Here is a 20,720-nt window from a genome sequence, read left to right as displayed (position 1 = left end):
AGAGAGAAGGCTGGCCCAGTTCCATCAGGGGCCAGCCTGAAGAAGGAGGCTCCTCCCTCCTGTCATCTTTCGGCCTCTGAGGAGAGAGTAGGCTGGCCCAGTTCCATCAGGGGCCAGCCCGAAGAAGGAGGCTCCCCTCCCTGTCATCGTTCGGCCTCTGAGGGAGAGAGTAGGCTGGCCCAGTACCATCAGGGGCCAGCCTGAAGAGGGGCTCCTCCTTCCTAACTGTCATCGTTCGGCCTCTGAGGGAGAGAGAAGGTGGCCCAGTACCATCAGGGGCCGGCCTGAAGAAGGAGGCTCCTCCCTCCCTAACTGTCATCTTTCGGCCTCTGGGAGAGAGTAGGCTGGCCCAGCTCCATCAGGGGCTAGCCTGAAGAAGAAGAGCCCTCCCTCCGGTCCATCTGCCTTGGTCCAGGCCTCAGAAGGAGAGAAGAATGCTGGACCTGATTCCCTCCCCCCCTCAACCATTCCCTTCTCCTTTGTGTCGTGTCTTTTAGATTGTAAGCTGTGGGCAGGGAACTGTCTGTTATCCCCTCTATTTTAAACCCTCGGATTCCCAGTGATTGGGCGGTATATAAATAAAACCTATTATTATTATTTATTAACTCACTAGAAAGGATGGCAAAGAGGAGACCTGAGCCGTGGCACAGCTGGACTCTTGGGCTCTCTAATGCTACCAGACAAAGGTGGCTCAATGGCACACAACAGCTGTGACGCTTGGGGCACCCAGCTTACCTGCACAGCCCAGCCAGGGCCACAAACCTCTGGGTTTGGAGGGAGAAGAAAGGGGCACCACAACCCCTCCTGCGGTGGTGGCTCATGCCAACCCAGGTGTGCCTCTGTTCGTTTGTGTTTGCTGCTGCCTCCTTCCCCCCTACGCACACACCACAAAAAGACCCCCCCACCAATGGAGACAATGGAACAAGGGCCTGGCCACTTTCTACTGCTTGACCAGAAATTGCCAAGAAGAGGCAACCAGGGGAGCTGGCCACAGCCTTCCGTGTGAAACGCCAACCGTGTGCCCCCCCAGCGCACATCTGGTTGCCGTGACCTTGTCCCCAAAGGACTCGGCGCCGCCCGAGGGATCATGAGCCAGGCATGCTGGGTGATCTGGCTTTATTAGATAATGGCCTGTAATCTACACATGCCTGGCCCCCTCCTGGCACTGCTGGGGCTTTCCCTAATGCCCCCTCCTGCTAATGCCCAGGCGCACAGCTGGAGGGCCAGATGAGAGCCATGGCCGAGGTGCCCTAGATTTCAGAGAGCTCCCCATTCCTGCACCAGCTCACAGGGGACAGGCTCCTGCAGTGCTACTCGGAAGGGCAAATGGACACTGGCATGGCACATTCCTGTAACCCCCACCATCTCTGGTTGTGTGCCCTGCCAGCCAGCCAGCAAGACAGAGGGGGCAGAGAGGTGGGTTCTGACCTGGGAGCCCCTCACCCACCCCAGGAGCCCGTAACCACCCCCCATGCCCATCCCCAAGGGAAAAAGAGAGGACCGCCGGTGCCCTCCTGGGTCATTGGGTGGCTGAAGCTGTTTGCCCTATTAAAGACAATAATCAGTATAATGCAAACAGTCCTAGTTAAAAGTCCCAGATTAGCTGTCATAAGCCCATGTAAGCAGACAGCCAAGCCACCGGCTCAAGGAGGCAGCCGTTGTTCTGGCGGGAGAGTTACACGGGATTTGCCCTGTTCACCAGTCGCTTAATCCTAGGCAAACAAATGGGGGCAGGACGCACAGCTGGGGGGCTCCTGAGTCAAGGTCACCTGAGCAAAGAGAGGGCTGGACAGAGGCGGCTGAAGAGACGGTCACTCTCACATGCTGCTGCCTTTATTTTATTGGGAAGATCACCCAAGGCTGACCACCAACTTCCCTCCAAGCCCATAAGGGAACTGACCCTCGGAGGAGGGGGGCTCCTCTCCGTGCATAGTATCTGCCAAAAAAAGTCTCTCTTTCTGGGTCCAGTTGCCCACAGCCAGGGTAGGACAGGGCAAACCCTGCCAGTTCACAGGCTACGGCCCATTGCCCAAAAGACTGATGCCACCCAAAGCGAAAAGGACACCAGCTGTGCCACATGCTGAGAAATGTCCGAAGGTACGGCCGGTCTGGACAGGGCGCCAGTCCCGATGTCACTGATACTCCTCTGATGCAACCAGGAGACTGGTCCATGCTGGTCAAGGGAGGAGGTGATGGCTACTCTGCCACCGTGATGATGTCGTAGTGGACTCCCGGTTGCAGCTGGTGGATCTGGTCCGTGGCTGCGTCGGCGCTGAATGGGCCTTGTGCTTGGGCCATGGCTGCGTCAGCCACCGCTGCAAGGAAGAGAAAGGCATGACGCACACACACAACAAACCAACAGGATTTGAAAAGAAAGACTTGCTGCAGGGGCAGAATCTGGCCTGGGGGAAGCCCCACTCTGCAACTCACACAAATGGGAATCTTGGCAGAGGCTGGGCACCCAGGCCCCTCTCCTCTGCTTGGCATGGAGTTGGAAGAAAGTGGGGTGGCAGAAGAAAGGGAGGCACAGATCATAGTATCATAGAGCTGGAAGAGACCACAAGGGCCATCCAGTCCAACCCAATTGTGCCATGCAGGATCTCAAAATCAAAACATCCCCAACAGATGGCCATCTGTCAAATATGCTTTGATTGTGATTTTCTGCATGGCAGAAAGGGGTTGGACTGGATCAGGGCCCTTGGGGTCTCTTCCAACTCTAGGATTCTACAATTCTATCCAGCCTCTGTTTAAAGGCCTCCAAAGAAGGAGATGGACCGTAGCAGGCACCCAACACTGGAAAAACTAAACTGGAAAACAAAAGGCCCCCATGGATGAAGATCAGCACCTAGAAATCCACTCTGGAAAAGCAGGACTCAGGGACCACTCCTCTCTACTCCTGAAACAACCAATTTTCCCAGTTTCCCATAAACAGAAGGTTCAGTTGCTTGACCCAAGTCCACATTCAACAGTTAATAATTTGTAGATGTGAACGCAGGAATGCTCTCTGTCTCTTACATACACACTTACCTGTCACCGCCGAGTGAGCTGCTGCTTCCAGTTGAGCCTGAGTGACAAGCTGCTGTCCTGGTGACACTGGGACATACTGGATCTACAGTTACAGAGAGAGAATGTGTGGCTCACAGGGGCTCTCCCATTAGCAATCTGGACAGTGGCTTGTGCCATAGCCATGGCCTGGCTCTTAACAGATCGGCTGCCTTGCCTCCCCCCGCAGCATGCATGGACTGGGGAGGGGGCCCAGGATGCATCCCTGGTTCTCCCCCAGCCCCCTTTTCCCGCCAGGCCTCCCACCTGGGACTCCTGCAGAAACTGTCCACTTTGTTCATACTGGATGTGGGTGATCTGTCCATCCTGGACCTGAAAAGCAAGAGGCCCTTTGAGTGAGCATGGAAATGGTGGTGGGGGGACCAAGGCTTCCCTTGTGGGGGTGTTTGTGGGGGGTCAAGAAGGCCTCAGGGCCCCGTGTGGCTCACCTGGAGGTGGTGACCCTCGGGCAGGACCACATATTCGTGGGGGAGAAGGGGCTGGACACCATCCTGGGTGATGATGTACTGGACCTTTGGAGGAAAGAGAACAAGAGAGAGATGCATGAGTTCCAGTCTCTCCAATTCTTTGCGCACACACACCTCGCGTGTGTTCTCTCTGCACAAATGCCAAATCTGCTCCCTTGGCTCCAGCACCTGATTCTCTGCCGTCACCAGGTGCTGCACCATCTGCCCATCTGCCGTTGTCATGATCTCCTGGATGTAGGTGGCTTCATCCTGCAGAGACACAGCATTTTTAGGCCAGCAAGGAGGGGCTGATGTTGGGGATTGGGGCAATACTGACACCGCCAGGGGACTGTGTAACCCACAAACATACCCCCCCCCCAAAGTAGTTGCACCACGTTTCCTTCTGGCTCTTTCTTGGGTCTTCTTCCCAACATAAAATGACCCCAAGAGCCACAAAATATGGCCCTGGAGAAGCAGGCTGCTGTCCATGCATCCTTGCATGAGGTTCAACTCCAGGCTCAAAGATCATCCTCACTGGAACTGTCTCTTCCCAACCCTGCACCCAGGGATCACTGGGGGACTGGTGGCCCTTCTTGCTTTCTTCATGCATCATTTAGCACCAAAGCCAAATGTAGCAACGAAAGGGGAGCACAGGGCTGAAGGAACTGATCCATTTTCTCACACTGGAAGGGACTTCCAATTGAACCAAATGGGCAATAAACCTGCTCCCATTAGCCAGAGTCCTGTCTTCAGATGCAGAGACTGAATTCAGGGACAATTGAACTACCATGGGCCCTTGGTATCCGCTGGGGTTTGGTTCCAGAACCCCCACAGATACCAACATCTGTGGATCCAATAACATCCAAACAATGATATCTTTATTGGGCCACTGGGAGATTTTCAAATTCAAGGAAATTTAATATTCATTTGCAATTCAAAGATGATGTTTCCTTCCTTTGTGAAGCAACAGGCTCCTATGTAGGTAGACATACAGTAGCTACCTACCTACCCTTCCTACACAGGAGCCTGTGGCTTCACAAAGAAGGGAGATGTGTTGGATTCTTTGAATTGCAAACAGACATTACATTTCCTTGTCTCTGAAAATCTCTCAGTGACCGCATGGCCAAAGGGGATGGGTGGGTGCCAGCCTGCAGATAGCCCTCCCTACCATCTCAGCTAAAACTGAAAACAGAAAATGCAGGCCTATGACTAACATTTTCAATTTCTTTCTCCTGTTTGCCTGATGAAGAAGCCAGCGTGACTTCGAAAGCTTGCAACATGTAATTGTGCATTTCGGTTGGCCAAAATGTTGTTTAGATGTTATTAGATTTATTATATGGCCAACACGACTTCCCCTAAACATCTGTGGATGTTCAAGTCCCATTAAATACAGTGGATAGTAAAATGCTGTCCCTTATATAACATGGCAAAATCAGGGTCTGCGTTTTGAAATTTATACATTTAAAAAATATTTTCAAGCTGTGGTTGCTTGAATCCAGATGAAAAATCTGTGGAGCATTAGACCCTCTCCAAACGTCAAACCCCAGGATTCCATAGGAGGCATTGTTGTTATAGTTGTGTGCCTTCAAGTTGTCAAGCTTCTGTCAGTTCCACTTGCTGTCTTTCACCGTGTCCTTAATGCCCTTTGTACCTAACCACCCAATTGGCCTGCTTCCTTCAGTGCCAGGGTTGCACATACAAACACATAAAACCCTTGTCTATTTCCTACTACAGTATTCTAGTACTCACTTTAGTTGCAGGGAGCCTGAGTTGTATAGTGGCTTGAACATTGGGACTATGACTCTGCAGACCAGGGTTTGGTCATGGAACCCAAAGGGTGACTTTGGGTGAGTCAGACTCTCTCAGCCCCAGAAAACCCAGTGATCTAAGTTGGAAAGAACTTGAAGGCGCACAACTATAACAATAATGCCTCCGATGGCATCCTGGGGTTTGACATTTGGTGAGGGTCTAATGCTCCAATGCAATGACTCCTGAATACCTTATGGAACTACAAATCCCAGGATTCCCATAGGATGGAACCATGGCAGACAGTGTGGGTTAAAAGCACTAGTTGTTTCAAGGGATCTTTAAATGAATTCATGGGTGGTGAATTTCCTAGGTCTCCCAGCAACACAAGCTCTGGGTGCAGAGACAGGATGTGAGAGAATGGGAGCAAACGGATGGGGGCGTCCTGCGACCGCTGAGCCCCGTTTTCAGTGTCCTCCTTCAGGTGTCTGCCTTGCCACACTTGGAAAGCAGAACGCAGAGCAAGGTATGTCACGGAGCTCCAACCTCTGGGGCTCCCAGTGACAGAATGTGCCTGTATGTGTTCCACTGCTTGTGCTTACCTGGCCGGTGGTGCTCTGCTCCTGCGTCATGATGATGTGCTCCTGCCCCAGAGCCTGCTGGAGTCGCTCAGGTGCTAGCACAGCCTGACTGGACTGCAGAGCTGCTGTTGGGTTGGGGAAAAGAGGCAGCCCATCAGATGTGAACCACAGGAAGCAAACCATCTCCCTGACGCAAGGTGTTTGGATCAGGCAGCGGCAGTGCTTTTCCAAACATTCCCCCACTGCCTTGATAGTAGGATTTGGGGGCAGGGGAGGAGACAGGAGGATCTGCCCTGTGCCAGCCCCACACTTGACAAGAGAAGATCCACCCCAGATTGCTACTCACTCTTCAGGGTGGCCAACGCCTCCTCATCACTGTTCAAGATGATTGTCTGGGCGGCAGTGGGGGGCAGCTCAGCTTCCGGCTTCCCTTCTGACCGGTGCAGCCTCTGGACGTGGAATTTCAGGTGCCCATTGCGGTTGAATCTATAAGCAGAAGAGAGCACCTCCTTTTTCATCAAACAGTTCTCCTTTTCTGTAGATCTATTCAGGAAAAATCTCAAGACCTTCCTTTTCCGACAAGCTTTCCCTCATGTGTACTAATTCCAACTTGTTCTCCCCCCAATACACAACTGTTTCTATCCAGCTAATTTTGTTGTCTTGTAAATAGTAATGTTTTTAACGATGTGCTGTATAGTATGGTTTTTTTGGGGGGGATGGGGATATTTGTTGTTGGGGATATGTATTATGTTTTTTATTGTATTAATGTTGTTAACCGCTATGATCTAATGTTGGAATAGCAGTATACAAAAAAATGTTGTTGTTGTTGTTGTTGTTACAAGGTTGGAGTATTAACTCAAATCACTCCCAAAACAGCAGAAGCCCTTGGTAGATAGGAAAGGTTACCAAATCTATAAAAGCCATTATCCCCGAACCCAAATGCCTGCAAAGGATTCACTGCAGGCAAAGCCCAAGCTGGGCTAGGGTGCAGGTGCATATGTGTTGAAAATCCAACACGCTCCCCCAAAACACACACACGCAACCTGCAGCACGTGGATGCCTTGTCCCAGCAGGTAGCTATTCTGCATGAAGGGTCCTCCAGCACCAAGCCGCACCCACCTCTGCCCGCAGATGTGGCACGCAAAGGGCTTCTCATTGGTGTGGGTCAGCATGTGTCGGCGCAGGTCCTTCTTGTTCTTGGAAGCAAAGCTGCAGTGCTGGCACTTGTGGGGTCGGAGGCTGGCATGCTGACCCATGTGGCTCTGGAGAGGAAAGAGATGTCAACTTAGGGCCACACTCCAGAGCTAGAAAGGGGTGGCATGAGCCCCTCAATACCCCATTCCCTCACCCCAGAACCATTTATACTCCCTCCTCCAATACATCCAGGGCCTCCCCACCTTTACTACCACAGGGGGTAACTCCCTCCCAATTTATTCTACACAGAGCAAGGGTTCTTTCCTGCTACCGATGGAAACTCTTTACAGCCAAGATAGGGAAAGTGTGGGGACCACACGGAGCCTTGTGTGGCCTCCAGAGTTTGGAGGTGTGGGAGGCTATTTTGACATTTGCGCCACAACCCCAGCTGCTTTAGGCCCAGAGGCCATACATGTGGTGAAAATGCCCCACCCTTCCCCCCAGAGGGCAATGTTTTATTTCCAAGGGAGTGGGCACAGTTGGGGATGTGGCCATTCAAGTTCCCCTGGGGATTCAAAGTGGCAATGAAGGGATTGCTCTAGGACATGGCACAGGGAGGCCTAGAAATCCAAAGGGCCCCCTCCACCAGCATGTCCCTATACCCCTTCCCAATAATACTCGGCTCTGTGGAGGACCACCAACTCAAGACCTCTTGTCCCAAAAGCCCTCAATGGCCTCTCATGGCCCCTCTCACGAAAGCCCATGACAAGAGGATGGCACCAACCCGGACTTCGGTCCAGGCAGCTGCTGTGAAGGGGCAATCGGGACACTTGAAGGCGCTGGGTCCAACATGGGCTCGCTTGTGGCTCTCCATCTCGGCTCGGCCGGTGAAGGCGGCTGTGCAGATCTTGCAGGAGAAGGTCTTGGCCGAGGCGCCTTTGCTTAGGACCTTCTTGGGGCCAGCAGATCTGCACGAGGCTTGCTTGGCCGTGGGGGATTGGGGCAGTGGGGGCACCCCAGCCTTGGCAGGGGCCACCTCCTGATCCCCCGATGCCAGTGCCACAGCCCTGTGGGCCTGCCAGGCCAGGCACTGGACCAGTGGCCACCGGATGCTGCCTTGGGCCTCTGCAGGATCTCCGTCCATCTGCTGGGGGAGAGACCAAAAGTGAGATCCCTTTCCAGGTCTGGCTGGGCCCCCCACCTGTTGGCTGGCCCCCTCACCTTAGCAGAAGGCGGGGAGGACTGGAGGTGGCTCTCGGGCGCATGACTGCTGCCAGGGGTCATCATGTCCTTGATCACAGACTGCACGGCCTCACTGGGGCTCTGCTCCATCTCCTCCTCCTCTTCCTCCCCTTCTCTGCCAAAAAAAAAACAAACAAGGGGAGGGGAGGAAAGTGAGCCTGGGGACCTCCTGGACCCCTGGGCCGAGGCTGATTAGACTACCTGGCTCCAGAGATAAACTCAAAGCCCACCTGCAGCTTCATTAGCAAGAATAAGCTGTTGCTGTGTGTGCTTTTAAGTCGTTTCCAATGTATGGCAGTGAATCTATCCCTGGGTTTTCTTGGCAAGTTTCTTCAGAGAGGCTTGACACTGACATCCACTAAAGCTGAGAGAGTGTGACCTGCCCAAGGTCACCCAGTGGTTTCCATGGCAGAGTTGGGATTCGAACCCTGGCCTCCTGAGTCATAGTCCAACACTCAAACCACTACGCCATGCTGGCTCTCAGCCATAATTAAATACTGTACTCAAAAGAGAAGTCACGTAGAAAATAGAGCGAGCTTGTTTTATGCTGCTCCAGCAAACAGAACATTAATTTAATGGATTCAGAATTATGAGAAAGAACATCACAATTATAATTGTAGAAGTATTTCTAGACAGCAGGAGCTGTTTGGGAGTGAAACAGGCTATCCAGAGGACTTTAAGCAGAATTGGGGATCCATCTTTTGGGAGTGCTTTCGCTGGGTCTTCCTGCATGGCAGAAGGAGGTTGGACTCGATGACTCTTGGGTCCTTTCCAATACTAAGATTCTAAGGAGTTCTGGACAGTAAGAGCTGCTAGACAGTGGAATGGACTCCCTTGGAAGGTATGAGGAGGTGTCTCTGGAGGTCGAATGGGCATTTTCCAGGAATGCTTTAGCTGTAGATTCCTGGATGGAAAAGGGACAGAATAGGTGACCCCAGGGGACTCTATCAAAGCAAGCCAAGCCATTCAAAGTGCTGCTTGTGACCTATAAAGCTCTGCATGGCTTAGGTCTGGTCTATTTGATAGGCTGTATCTCCCCATATGAACCTGCCAGAGCTTTAAGATCACCAGAGGAAGGCTTTCTCTCAATCCCGCCACCATCTCAGGTGCTCTGGGTGAGGATATGAGAGAAAAGGCCTTCTCGGAGGCTGCTCCCAACCCTTGGAACTCCCTTCCGCAGGAGACGAGGCTGGCCCCCTCCCTGCTTTCATTTTGCTGGAAGGCAAAGACTTTTTTGTTTACGCAAGATTTTAATGCTTAAGCAGGCAAGGTTTTCAGTACAGATGTATGTTTTATCTGGGGCGGGTGGTTGGTGGTCTGATTTTAAATCAGTTTTATAGTGTGGTGTTTTAAAATTGATTTTAAATTTTGATTTGCTGTTATGGAAGACACTTTGGATCCTATCCTGAGAGGAAGGCGGCATATAAATAAAGTAAATAAATAATAAAATAAAATAAGTGGGTCTCAGCCAAGTGCCCAAAGGACCATGCCTTCACTTTGGCTGCCCTGGTAGACCCCTTGAAGCTCAAACCCCTTGATCCCACCTCACATGCATCCCTTTTACATCATGCGCAGAGGCTGAGGTTCACCTGGCCCCTCCACCAACCTCACCTGTAGAACGTGCTGCCAACAGCAGCCTCCTCCTCCTCCTCTCTTGGGGTGATGATGCTGTACTCTGAGGCGTGGCTGAAGGGGATGGTGACCTGCTGGATCTCAGAGGGGCTGCTCAGCACTGCGTCCTCATAGGCCTCCTGCACCAGGGCCTCGTGATGCTCCGTCACGTGCAGCGTCAGCACCTGGGTCTGGGGCACCTCTCCCTCTGGCTCCCCCTGGGACTCTGGACCTTTGGCCAAGCTGTCCGCCTTCACCACGGCCACCTGCGAGGACAAAGACTCCATGGGGCCTGGGGATGCCAACTGCCCCTTCCACCCCCAAAGAACAGCATTGTTTGGGTCAGAATGGGCCCTGGCACTGGACCATCTCACCTCTAGTGTGCTGGTGGGCAGCTCACGCTGGCCGCTCATGCTCAGCAGTAGGTCCAGTGCTGTCCGTGTGGCCAGTTCAGCGGAGCCCTCCACATCTGGCAGAGGGAGAAGAGGGGCATCAGTTAGAACAAGAAAGAGCCTTTGGAGTGCAGACCTCAGTCAGCCAGCTGTCTATTCAGGGCACAACTCCAGCCACACAGATTACTTCTGGTGTAATTTGTCCACCTTCCAGCCTAATCACGTATCCCTCCTAAGATTTTGATGTCTCCCTCTTGGACCATCCCAGCACATACCTGGCTCGTAGATGATGGTGGTCCCCTCCAGGGCCTCCTGGGAAGAGACGGGGGGCTCTGGCAGATCCGGGGTGGCCTGAACCATTTGGAAGGCAACCTGCTGGAAAGCAAGAGCTGAGAGGAGGGGGGAGCAGGTGGAAGAGAGCAGGGCAGGGATGGTCAAGGTGCCCGGAGGTGGAAGGACTCACGGGTGGACTGGGCGCAGTGGCCTCCACAGACCCCTGACTTTGGTTGTGTTGCTGCTTCAGCTGCTCAATCTGCTGGAGGGTGAAGAAAGGCCGGCGGCGGCAGGGGGGCTCTTCTGGGTGGCGCTGCAGCCACTCCTCAAAGCTCTCCATGTGGCGGCACTGGATGTGGAGGCGCAGGTTCTTCTTGTGCTTGGTGGTGAAGTGGCAGAACTCACAGGCAAACGGCTTCCCTCCTGAAAGGGATTGTAGCTGGATGTGGCCTTGGCATACACCAAGAAGTACATTCCCACCGCCACATCATGAAGGGCCAAGGCAGAGTGCCATAGCTCCCATGGCATAAAGTACTGGCCCTCCCCGGAGAAAAGCTGGGCACAACTCAAAGTCCATGAAAATGGAGGGACAACTGTATTCTTCCACTGAGTAATGTGTTTTAATACTGTACCACTTTAAATCTATTTTAATCTTCACTTTTGTGTGTTTATAATTGTATTTTTTAAATTGTAAGCTGTTTTGCATTTGAAAAAGAAGCAGGATATAAATAAATATAACAACAACAACAACAATAATAATAAAAACCAGAGCTGGAGCAGGCCAAGGGCCTGGCTAGTCTTCCCATCAGCAGCCCAGTGGGAGGCCCCTGAGCCATAGGGCACAATGGCAAAAGCATCCTCCTGATCCCCAGGGACCGCTCTCCAGTTTGATACTGGGGGGGCGAGGGATTGTAGCAGCCAGCAGCAACCAGCTGCTACTGAAAGGGTTTTCCACCAGTGACTGGGTGGGATGCAGAGGCACCTCCTTGAGTCTATAGTGTGTTAGGGGAGTGTTATTGTTGCTTGTGCCTTCAGGCTATTTCCAACTTATGGAGACCCTAAGGCAAACCTATAACTGGATTTATTGGCAAGATATATTCAGAGGAGTGTATGGCTTCGCATTCCTCTGAGGCTACAACAATGTGACTTGCCCCAGGGGGTTTCCTGAGCAGGACTTTGAATCCCGGTCTCCAGAGTCATAGTCCAATGCTGAAGCATACTACACCAGGCTGGCTCCCAAGGTGAGCACAGTGTCTGTTAATTTCTGCAGTACATTTAGAGGTGGTTGGGGTGGGTGGGTAGTTGGGGGGAAACACAAGTGAGGAGGAGCCAACTTGGAGATAGTCCACGGTTGAAGTCACTGCTCCAGAGGCAGGAGCCTTCCCAGTGAATGATCCCTCAGAATCTCTGTGGGAAGAAGGCGAGAGGAGCAGCTCTGGGCAAACTGCCTTTGCTCACCTCTCAGTTTGAAGCAGGGTTGCCCAATCTGCCCTCCCCATAAAGTCTGGTCTCCCACCATCCCCACTACCCCACTGTTGCCCCAGTTTTGCACTCATTTCATACAGACTGCTCTTGCTGCTGACTGCAAAGCAGAAATAATGATTTGGGTGAGGATTGTTGTCCCTGGTCCAAGATCCTTGTATGCAGATGCCTCTCTCCATGATGGAAGGAAAAGGAGACGCTCCTTTCCCTCCCAGAGAGCAACGCTGAGGGGTTGTGTGGTTGTGTGCACGTAGAACTCCTGACTGCCCATGCTTTCCCTTCCCAGGGATGGACCTCTGGGTGGGGTGGGGTGGGGGGCTGAAAAAGCTGTACACTGCTGAGCAAAAGCCACCCTGAAAGAGATTCCTCTCCTTCCCAGGCCATAACCAGGGGCTGCTGCCTTGCCTTCCAATGCTGCCTACCCCACCTTCAGCAAGTATCAGGGATGGAAAGAATATTTGCAAGTACTTGGCCACAAACAGAAAGTCTTCCCCAAGTGCCAGGAAAGCCTGACAAGGAGAATCCCAGGGTGGATCTGCATCGCAGAAACAATCCAGTTTGACACCACTTTGGCTCCAAGCTATTTCTGGTGCCTCACAAAACCACAATTCCCTGAATTCCACAGGATGGACCCATGGCAGATAAAAGTGATGTCAAACTGAATTATTTCTGCAAGTGTGGATGCAGCCCTGGACGCAAGAACAGTTTGGGAAATTTTCTGTGCAAGAAAACTCCACATAGGATGCCACTTTCTGCACACCTAAAAATTGAATTGAATTTTTGGGCAAAATCAGTTACGAATGGTAAAAAGTTCTTGAAAACCTCTAGGACTTTCTTGCAGCAGGGAGGAAACTGATTAAATTAACCATCCTTGCCTATGGGAAAGATATCAATTTAATGCTTATGTTCTCCATCACCACTGCCAGCACTGCAACACTCTCTCTCTCTCTCTCTCTCTCTCTCACACACACACACACACACACCCCTTCCTACCTGTGTGCTTGACAGCCACGTGGGAGAGCAGGAAGTCCTCGCGGACAGTAGCATAGGCGCACAGGCTGCAGCGGAAGGGCTTGTCATTAATGTGCTGGAGCTGGTGGTTGAGGAGCAGTTTCTTGTCCTCACAGACATGGTCACAGAATTCGCACTTGAACCTGCCCAGGAGGAGGCCAGAGTTACAAAGAGTTTGCAGTGTGTGTGTGTGTGCGCACACGCGCAAAACACTACCTCCACCCCACCCTTCCCTACCAGTAGCACAAGGAGTTTTACCTGCGGTTTGCAACAGCCTGGATGTGGGTCAGCAGGTGCATCTTGAAGGTGTAGCGTTTCTTGAAGGACTTCCCACACTGTGAGGAAGGAAAGAGAATGTGAGCTCACATCCCACAGAGTACACCTGCGCTTCCTCCTCAGATTTACCCTCCTCAAGGGGCACCCAGGGACCCTATGCACCCACCTTGTCACACATGTGGGGCTTCTCACTGCTGTGTGTCTTCATGTGCTGGGTGAGCCTCTTTTGCATTGAATAGATGCGGTCGCAGATGGGGCAAGGGAAGGAGCTCCGCTTGGGGGGCTGCAGAGACAGAGAGATTCCCATCCCCACATTCCCTTAGGGTTAGGGCAGCCTAGCTGTGGGGCAGGAAGGCAACCAGCACCTGTCTGCCCTAGAGAGCTCCTAGCCTTCAGGCTGAGCAGAAAAACCCCAGCTCCTGAGTCTGGCTTCTGCTTGCAGCTCTGGAGCCATGGTTTTTTGGTTTTTTTGTTTTTTGCTTCCAGCTGCCCCTGGGAAAATCAAAAGCAACCTACCCTCCTGGGGCTGGTTTGTATTTATGGGAAAACAAGAAGTCCCCATGCATGTTAAGAGTGCAGAGACCCATTTCCCCATGTGCAGGAAAACCATAACAGACATATGAAGGGGAATTATTATGATAATACATGGATACTGTGGCTATCCCTACTTGCAGCCTCTGTGGCTACAACATTGCCGTCAATCATTTCTTATGTTGTCTTGTAAATAAATAAGAATGTCATGGAGGGGAATAGGATGGAGGAATTGGACAGAAACAGGCTACTCACCAGATCAACTCGCTTCTTCCTAAAAAAAAACAATGAAGGAGAAAAAATCTGGTGAGGTTGTGTGGGAAAGGAGGAGAAGGAGGCTGACAGGTGTGAGGAAGGGAGGTCTTGTCATGTCTGGTGGCCACAAGGCAAGCACTGACCCACCCAAGACCTGACTGGAAAGGAAAGAAGGGATGTCTTGGGACATAGCAAAACACCACCTACTTGTCACGATTGTGCACCGCAGAATGACGGATGACGTCCTTCTTGTAAACGCTGGTGTAGTCACACTCATCACACTTGTAGGGCTTCCTCCCCACGTGGTTGAACATATGCTCCTGTGTGGGGCAAAAGGAGGGTTATAGCACCAACCCACTGACTGCCTCTGGGGAAGAAGGGGGAAGAGGGCAGGTTTTTCATTTCTTAGTTTGATTTATATCCAACCATCGCTGGACACAGCCTAAAACAACATTTAACTTAAAGCAATCATCTATGAAATTATAGAACCATTAATGACTCACTGTAAGCAACTCACTACATTGATACTTTGGAAAGGTGGTATATAAATCAAAACCAAGCCCTGAGTTAAAATCAGTTTTAATACATTTGTAGGCCTTGTCTATGTGGGTAAATTACCCAAAGTTCTCCCTGGGGTTGCTGCATCTTGCTTAGGCATAAAGAGCGGCTGCAGTGATCCCACCTTCAGAGATGACCATCGCCGGCAGCGGTAGCTGCACTGCAGGCAGCGGAAGAGCTGGGGGTCTCCTGCCTCGTGGGAGTTGACATGGAAGCGCAGGTCGTCCTGCGTGAGGAACCGGGAGCCACAGATCCGGCACAGGAAGGGGCGCATCAGAGGCTTGGCTGACTTATAGCAGTACCTGCAAGAGAGCACAAGGGCACTCAGTGCCAGAAGCAGCTATGGGGCACAAGAGGGGGTTGCTGTGAGTGTCCCCTCTTCCCATCCCATCTTCTCACCTTCGTCCCAAGTATTTGCGGTATTTCTTGCCCAGGAAACGGTGGGAGGGCCGGCCGCGCCGCCGGGGCACAACATCAGGCTCCTGTCGGGTAGCAGGGTCCCTGTTCTCTGAGTCAGACTGGCTCACCACAGGCTCTGCAGGGCTTTCGCCACCCAAAGGCCCTGGATCAGAAGAGGTGGCTGCCTCAGGGCCCCGCAGGCCTTCCTGGGGGGCACACTGGGATGAGACCACCGGCTCCCTTTCGCCACCTGAGCAACAGAAAGGGTGAGAAGAGCGAGGGATGCAGGGCTGGAATTGCGGGAAGGGATGAAACTATCTGGGGACTCTTAACGTGCAGACAGACATGTAGAAAGGCATGCTCTGTAAAGGTGTGGTGCATTTACATTGCATATTTGGGACCCCCTGGGCCATTTTAGCCCCAGGAGTGCCCCCTGCTCTTTGTTTTAAAGAAAGGTAGTGAACAGGAACAGGTCACTTCCTGTTGCAAAAAAAGGAAAGAACATCCTTCATCCTTGAGAAGTTATTCACCAACTATGCTAGCTAGTAACTGCTATGAGTTCAACTCTAAGCCATCTTGGATGAAACCGATTATCTAGACCCATTTCAAACCAGCTTCAGGACGAGACTGCCATGGTTGCTCTGGCTGACGATCTTTGTCTAGGCACCCTGTTGGTGCTTCTAGACCTCTCAGCAGCCTTTGACACAATAGATCATGACATCCTCTTGGAACGCCTGGGAGAGTTAGGAATTGGTGGCACTGCACTCCAGTGGTTCCGGTCCTTCCTCTCGGGTAGATTCCAGAGGGTGATGCTTGGGGACAGTCGCTCCTTGAAAACGGAGCTTAAATGTGGCGTCCCTCAAGGCGCCATCCTGTCCCCAATGCTATTCAACATGTATATGAAGCTGCTGGGGGAAATCATTCACAGACATGGGGCAGGGTGTTATCAGTACGCTGATGACACCCAAATATATTTTTCCATGTCCCGATCAGCAGCTGTGGCAACAGATGGCATTTCTCCCCTCAATCAATGTCTTGAAGCAGTAATGGGCTGGATGAGGAAAAACAAACTCAGGCTGAATCCAGACAAAACGGAGGTACTTACAGTAGGGGCCCTCAAATCAGGTATAGGGTTGCAACCTCCAGTCCTAGATGGGCTCACGCTCTCCACAAAGGACTGTGTTTGCAATCTGGGGGTGCTCCTAGACCCATCGCTTCACATGAGAAATCAGGTGAATGCGACAATCAGGAGCGCCTGTTATCAGCTCCGGCTGATACGCCAGCTGCACCCTTTCCTGGAAGTAAAGGACCTAGAAACTGTGGTACATTCACTGGTAACCTCACGACTTGATTTCTGTAATGCGCTCTACATGGGACTACCCTTGTGCCTAGTCCGGAAACTTCAACTAGTGCAAAATATGGCAGCCAGGCTGGTCGCCAGAAAAACTAGGAGTGACCGAATTACACCCATCTTAAAATCTCTTCACTGGTTGCCTATTAGTTTCCGGGCACAAAACAAGGTGTTGGTTATAACCTTTAAAGCCCTACATGGCTTGGGTCCAACCTATTTGAGGGATTGCCTGTTTCCATATAATCCGCCCCGCTGCACCCTCAGGTCCTCTGGGAGGAATCCATTGCAGCCTTTAAAGACCAGACTAAGTGCTCCCTCCCAGAGGGCCTTCTCTGCAATGGCTCCCAAACCATGGAACGGTCTGCCAGACGAGATCCGTCAAATTGCCAGCTTAGACAGCTTTAAAGACGCTGTCAAGACGGATCTCTTCCGGCAGGCCTTTCCTGAATAAAGTGCCTGGCCACAGAATGACTGCCCCCTGCATCATGGATCAGCCCCCGCTCTGTCCTTGCTGTATTTCATTGTGTTTTTAATAGATGTTTTAATTGTAACTTGTTTAATCCCGTTTTAAGGGGGAGAATTTGGGACATAAATTTGTAAATGTGGATTTTAATATGTTGTGAGCCGCTTTGATTGTCTTGTAACAGAAAAGCGGGATATAAATTAAAGGTTTATTTATTTATTTACCTAGAGGCTTCCTCTAAGGCTGAGAGAGTGTGACTTGACAAAGGCCTCCTAGGGTTTCCAGGGCTAAGTAGGGATTTCAACCCTGGTCTCCAAACACAGTATTCAAACCATAAACCACACAGGCTGTTATGGAAACCCACTCCAAAGGTTTTCTTGGCCAGACCTGGACAGAAAAGGTTTGCCACCACTCCCTTCTTCTCTTGAGGCAGAGAGAGTGGGACTTGTCCAGGGTCACCCAAGGGGTCTCCAAAGTCCAGCAAGGATACAAACCCCAAACTCCCCAAGGGTCTGGGTCCAGCACTCGCACCCTGGATGCTCTTGGGGAGGTACTTGTCCAGCTCTGTATGTTCTCCTTACCCTCCTGCTGAGGGAGGACCTCCAGGCGAGGAAATTTTCGGGGCCTCCCTGGGCGCCGACGCAGTGGCTCCTCGCTGGAGGTGGGAAGGGGGTGGCTGAGCTTGGGCAGACGTCCTCGGGGCTCGTCCTCAGCTGGGTTGTAGTCACTGTCACCTGTAGAAGGAAAGGCCCAAGAGAAAAAGTAAGGAGAGCTAAGAGGGGGGAAGGGAGCATGGTGGGGATGGGTGGTCCCTCTTAAATACCTTTGGGGTCATCAATAGCTCCTGCGTCCACAATGTCGTCCTCCTCTTCTTCCTCCTCCTGCACTTTCTCCAGCATCTTTGCCACAAGAACTCTCTTACATGGGCGTCCCTTTTTCAGGCCGGTGGCTGATGCTGGAGGAAAACAGACAACAACAATAGTTGCAAATTCCAGTCCAGCTGGCAAGGGCTCAGTTGAAGGGCTGTGTCATGCCCACTTCTGGCTGACCACTCGGCCCCTGGACCCCTTCCTTCCATGCCTCACATGAACATGGACTTCCACCTTCCAAGAATCTCAGCCAGGCAAATAAGGGAGACCTCTTTCTCTGTCTCCCTCTCTCTAAACCAGCCACCATGGATCCCATTTTGGGAGAAAGGCAGGAGATAAGTGCAATAAATAAATAAATAAATAAAGGGGCGGGCAATGGAGTGGGCATTTTCACCCCTACATCCCACTCTTGCTGGCTGCATCAGTAGGTCTGGGCACACTGAAGCCACATTACCTTTAGTTGCCCTTTGTAGCTGTTCCGCAGCCACAATAAAACCCAGTTAGTGTTGATGGGGTGCGGAGAAGACAAACCACTGTATATGCATCTGGCTTCAGGTTCTTCAGGGCAGTTTTCAGTCAGGAAAATAAAAAATCACCCCTCATTTGCACCAACTTATTTTTTGAAGGAAAGGGGGAAAGCTGGACACAAAAGTGAGGTTTGGGGTGTATATGGCCTGCATAAATTTTAAACTCAGGAAAGGTGACTCAGAAGGGGTGCCACAAAGAGGAGGGGGCAGGCTTGTTCTCTGCTGTCCCAAATGGTAGGACCAGGTCTAATATTTTAATTTGAAGAGGACAGATCTTGACGGAATACAGGGAACATGGGGAACACGGGAAGCAACTTATTGGCACTGAGAGCGGCTCAGCCATGGATCTTATTGCTGAGAGAGGTGGCGAGATCTCCTTCTCTAAGTGTCTTTAAAAAGAGGATGGACAGCTCCCTGTTTCTGGGAATTTGCTAGTTGAGGATCTTGCACTGAGTAGGAGGTTGGATTAAATGGTCTACGAGGTCCCTTCCAACTCTAGGACTCTATGAAGCCACCAGTTGATGTCTCCACAACCAGAAAGGCTGTAAAGCAGCAGGAACCACAGGGCTCTGCCACATGTCCTGAATTTCCTCTCGGCTCAGAGAAGCCTCTCCTGCCATAACAAGATGAGCTGGCTTTCGATGCCTGTCATATTCAAGGTGCAGAATCCTATTTCCCTGTATGACAAACTTTTAACAGCAGCCAGCCTTGGGCCTGTAAGCCTCTGAACAGCAAGAGTCCACCAGCCTTTGCATGACGCTCTTCCTTTCTGCTAGTCATGACGTCACATCCCTCCACCCCAGAGACAGCCTGGCGCACCTGTCTGGAAGTGCCGTTCCCGCATGTGGTGGATGAGGGTCTGCTTGGAGGCGCTCTTGTACTGGCACATCTTGCACTTGAACTGCTGAACCACCACCACCTCCATCAGCTCCTCCAGGCTCTCCAGGTCTGGCTCTCCGGTCTGGTCCAAATGCATAGGCGGCTCCAGGGGGACCGGGTGCTCCATGCAAGTGGAGGTGGGGCCATCCGCCAGGGTTTCTGCAGCCAAGCTGTGGGCCAGAGTAGAGCTGGCCACCTGGGAAATCACTGGGGCACCTGAAGTGGAGGGAGCAAAGCACACAGACATCACTCTCGTTTGCCTTGGGGCAGCTCCCAGGTTCACGTTCCTCCCTGGCTCCAGGACACCTTTTCAGGAGCCGGCAGGTTGGCCAAGAAGGTTTCTTGATTCTTATCTCAGTTTCACAGGAATTTTGGACCATCTAGGATCCAAACTGATTAATTCTACGGTGTGGATGCAACCAAAGCACCTGTCAGGAAGGGAGCCTGACCACTGTAGGGACCCCCGTTTTAATTTCTGTAAACTGCCTCAGGTCCCAGTTTTGGGGAACAAATGTGATTAAAATGAAGGAAGTAGTAACAGTGATGTGTGTTCAGGGAACAACTTAGAACAGACTGACAAGACATCTGGATTAAATCACCATAGTTAGGATCATTTACAATTACTGTGCTACAAAAAAGTACAAATCCCAGAATTCCATAGCATTGAGCCATAGCTGGTCAAGTGGTGTCAAACTGGATTCTCCCCCCCCCCCTTGCAGTGTGGATGCAGCCCTGGATTGCCACAGTAGCTCCCACCCCCAAATCCTAAGGGGAAGGACCAGGAAAGCTTCACCAGAAGGTTTACTCACTGAGGAAGGGAAAAACAGAACTAAGATCTTTTTCTCACCATCATCTGGCCCCTGCAGGATGAGGTACTGGGTTGTTTGCGCCCCGCCGTCATCCTCACTTGTCACAGCAATGCATCCTGTGTTGGGAAAATAAAAAAGAGTGCTCAGATTTTCTTCTTTGGCGGGAGAAGGAGAGCAGCAACTGCCCAGAGTGTGTGCACTTATGTCTGCACAGATCTGCAGACCTCTAAATAAATATACGACTCTACAGGAGAGAGAGCTCTGCAAAACCCAATTTGTTAGATATTGACAAGCTGGAAGGTGTCCATAGGAGGGCAAGCAAGATGACAAAAAGATCAGGGAAGTCCTGACCTGAGGAATGACAGAGGGAGCTGGATATGTTTAGCTTGGAGAAAAGAAGACTGAGAGATGGCACAATAGTCATCTTTAAATATCTGAAAGCATGTCGTGTAGCAGATAGGGACAGCCTGAGACTAGAACATGAACCAATGGATTTAAATGACAAGAAAAGGGATTCCATGCGCCCAACTCCTCCGCATGCATCCCCATAATCTCTCAGTTTTCTTTGCTCTTTCTGCTCACTCTGAATGACGTCCGGGCCAATGGTGGATTCTATGATCTTGTCAATGGTGGAGCCCAGGTCAGAAGAGGTGGAGGCTGCTGAGTTGGAAACCACAGGAGTCCCTTTGGTGAGGACACTGGAATGGACAAGGCCCTGGGGGGACTGGGAGACCAGAACGGACTGGCTCACGGCGGAGGCGCTGGAGACCCCAAGGGACTGCGTGACAGAGGAGGAATCTGGCAGGTAGGCGCCGGGCACGA

The 20,720-nt window shown here is 51.6% G+C and overlaps 2 protein-coding genes across 5 annotated transcripts in view; both read right to left on the bottom strand.

Annotated features, from left to right (window-relative positions):
• The window catches only part of LOC121928481 (ankyrin repeat domain-containing protein SOWAHC-like), a 46,347-nt gene that overhangs the window by 22,524 nt on the left and 3,103 nt on the right, over window positions 1–20,720 (bottom strand). The window lies entirely within an intron of this gene.
• ZNF335 (zinc finger protein 335) lies at window positions 1,812–20,008 on the bottom strand. Of its 2 annotated transcripts, none has more exons than XM_042463253.1 (25): window positions 19,937–20,008; window positions 19,030–19,305; window positions 17,638–17,769; window positions 17,396–17,548; window positions 15,001–15,250; window positions 14,726–14,903; window positions 14,251–14,363; window positions 14,044–14,062; window positions 13,424–13,540; window positions 13,240–13,316; window positions 12,964–13,124; window positions 10,679–10,911; window positions 10,491–10,587; window positions 10,198–10,292; window positions 9,824–10,089; window positions 8,192–8,327; window positions 7,755–8,117; window positions 6,956–7,098; window positions 6,183–6,322; window positions 5,858–5,958; window positions 3,699–3,779; window positions 3,492–3,575; window positions 3,310–3,375; window positions 3,028–3,109; window positions 1,812–2,315 (listed from the first exon to the last, which is right to left on the bottom strand). In XM_042463253.1, the coding sequence occupies exons 2-25, from the start codon at window positions 19,214–19,216 to the stop codon at window positions 2,197–2,199; spliced, it is 3,393 nt and encodes a 1,130-aa protein (XP_042319187.1). In that variant the 5' UTR covers window positions 19,217–19,305; window positions 19,937–20,008; the 3' UTR covers window positions 1,812–2,196. The 2 variants fall into 2 exon arrangements, with proteins under 2 accessions (XP_042319187.1, XP_042319186.1); XM_042463252.1 differs by having other exon boundaries at window positions 5,858–5,961; window positions 7,755–8,114.

The sequence above is a fragment of the Sceloporus undulatus genome, chromosome 4, assembly GCF_019175285.1.
Source record: "Sceloporus undulatus isolate JIND9_A2432 ecotype Alabama chromosome 4, SceUnd_v1.1, whole genome shotgun sequence".
NCBI lineage: Eukaryota > Metazoa > Chordata > Lepidosauria > Squamata > Phrynosomatidae > Sceloporus > Sceloporus undulatus.
Note: the sequence above shows the minus strand (reverse complement) of the source record. Positions and strands in the feature narration are given on the sequence as shown.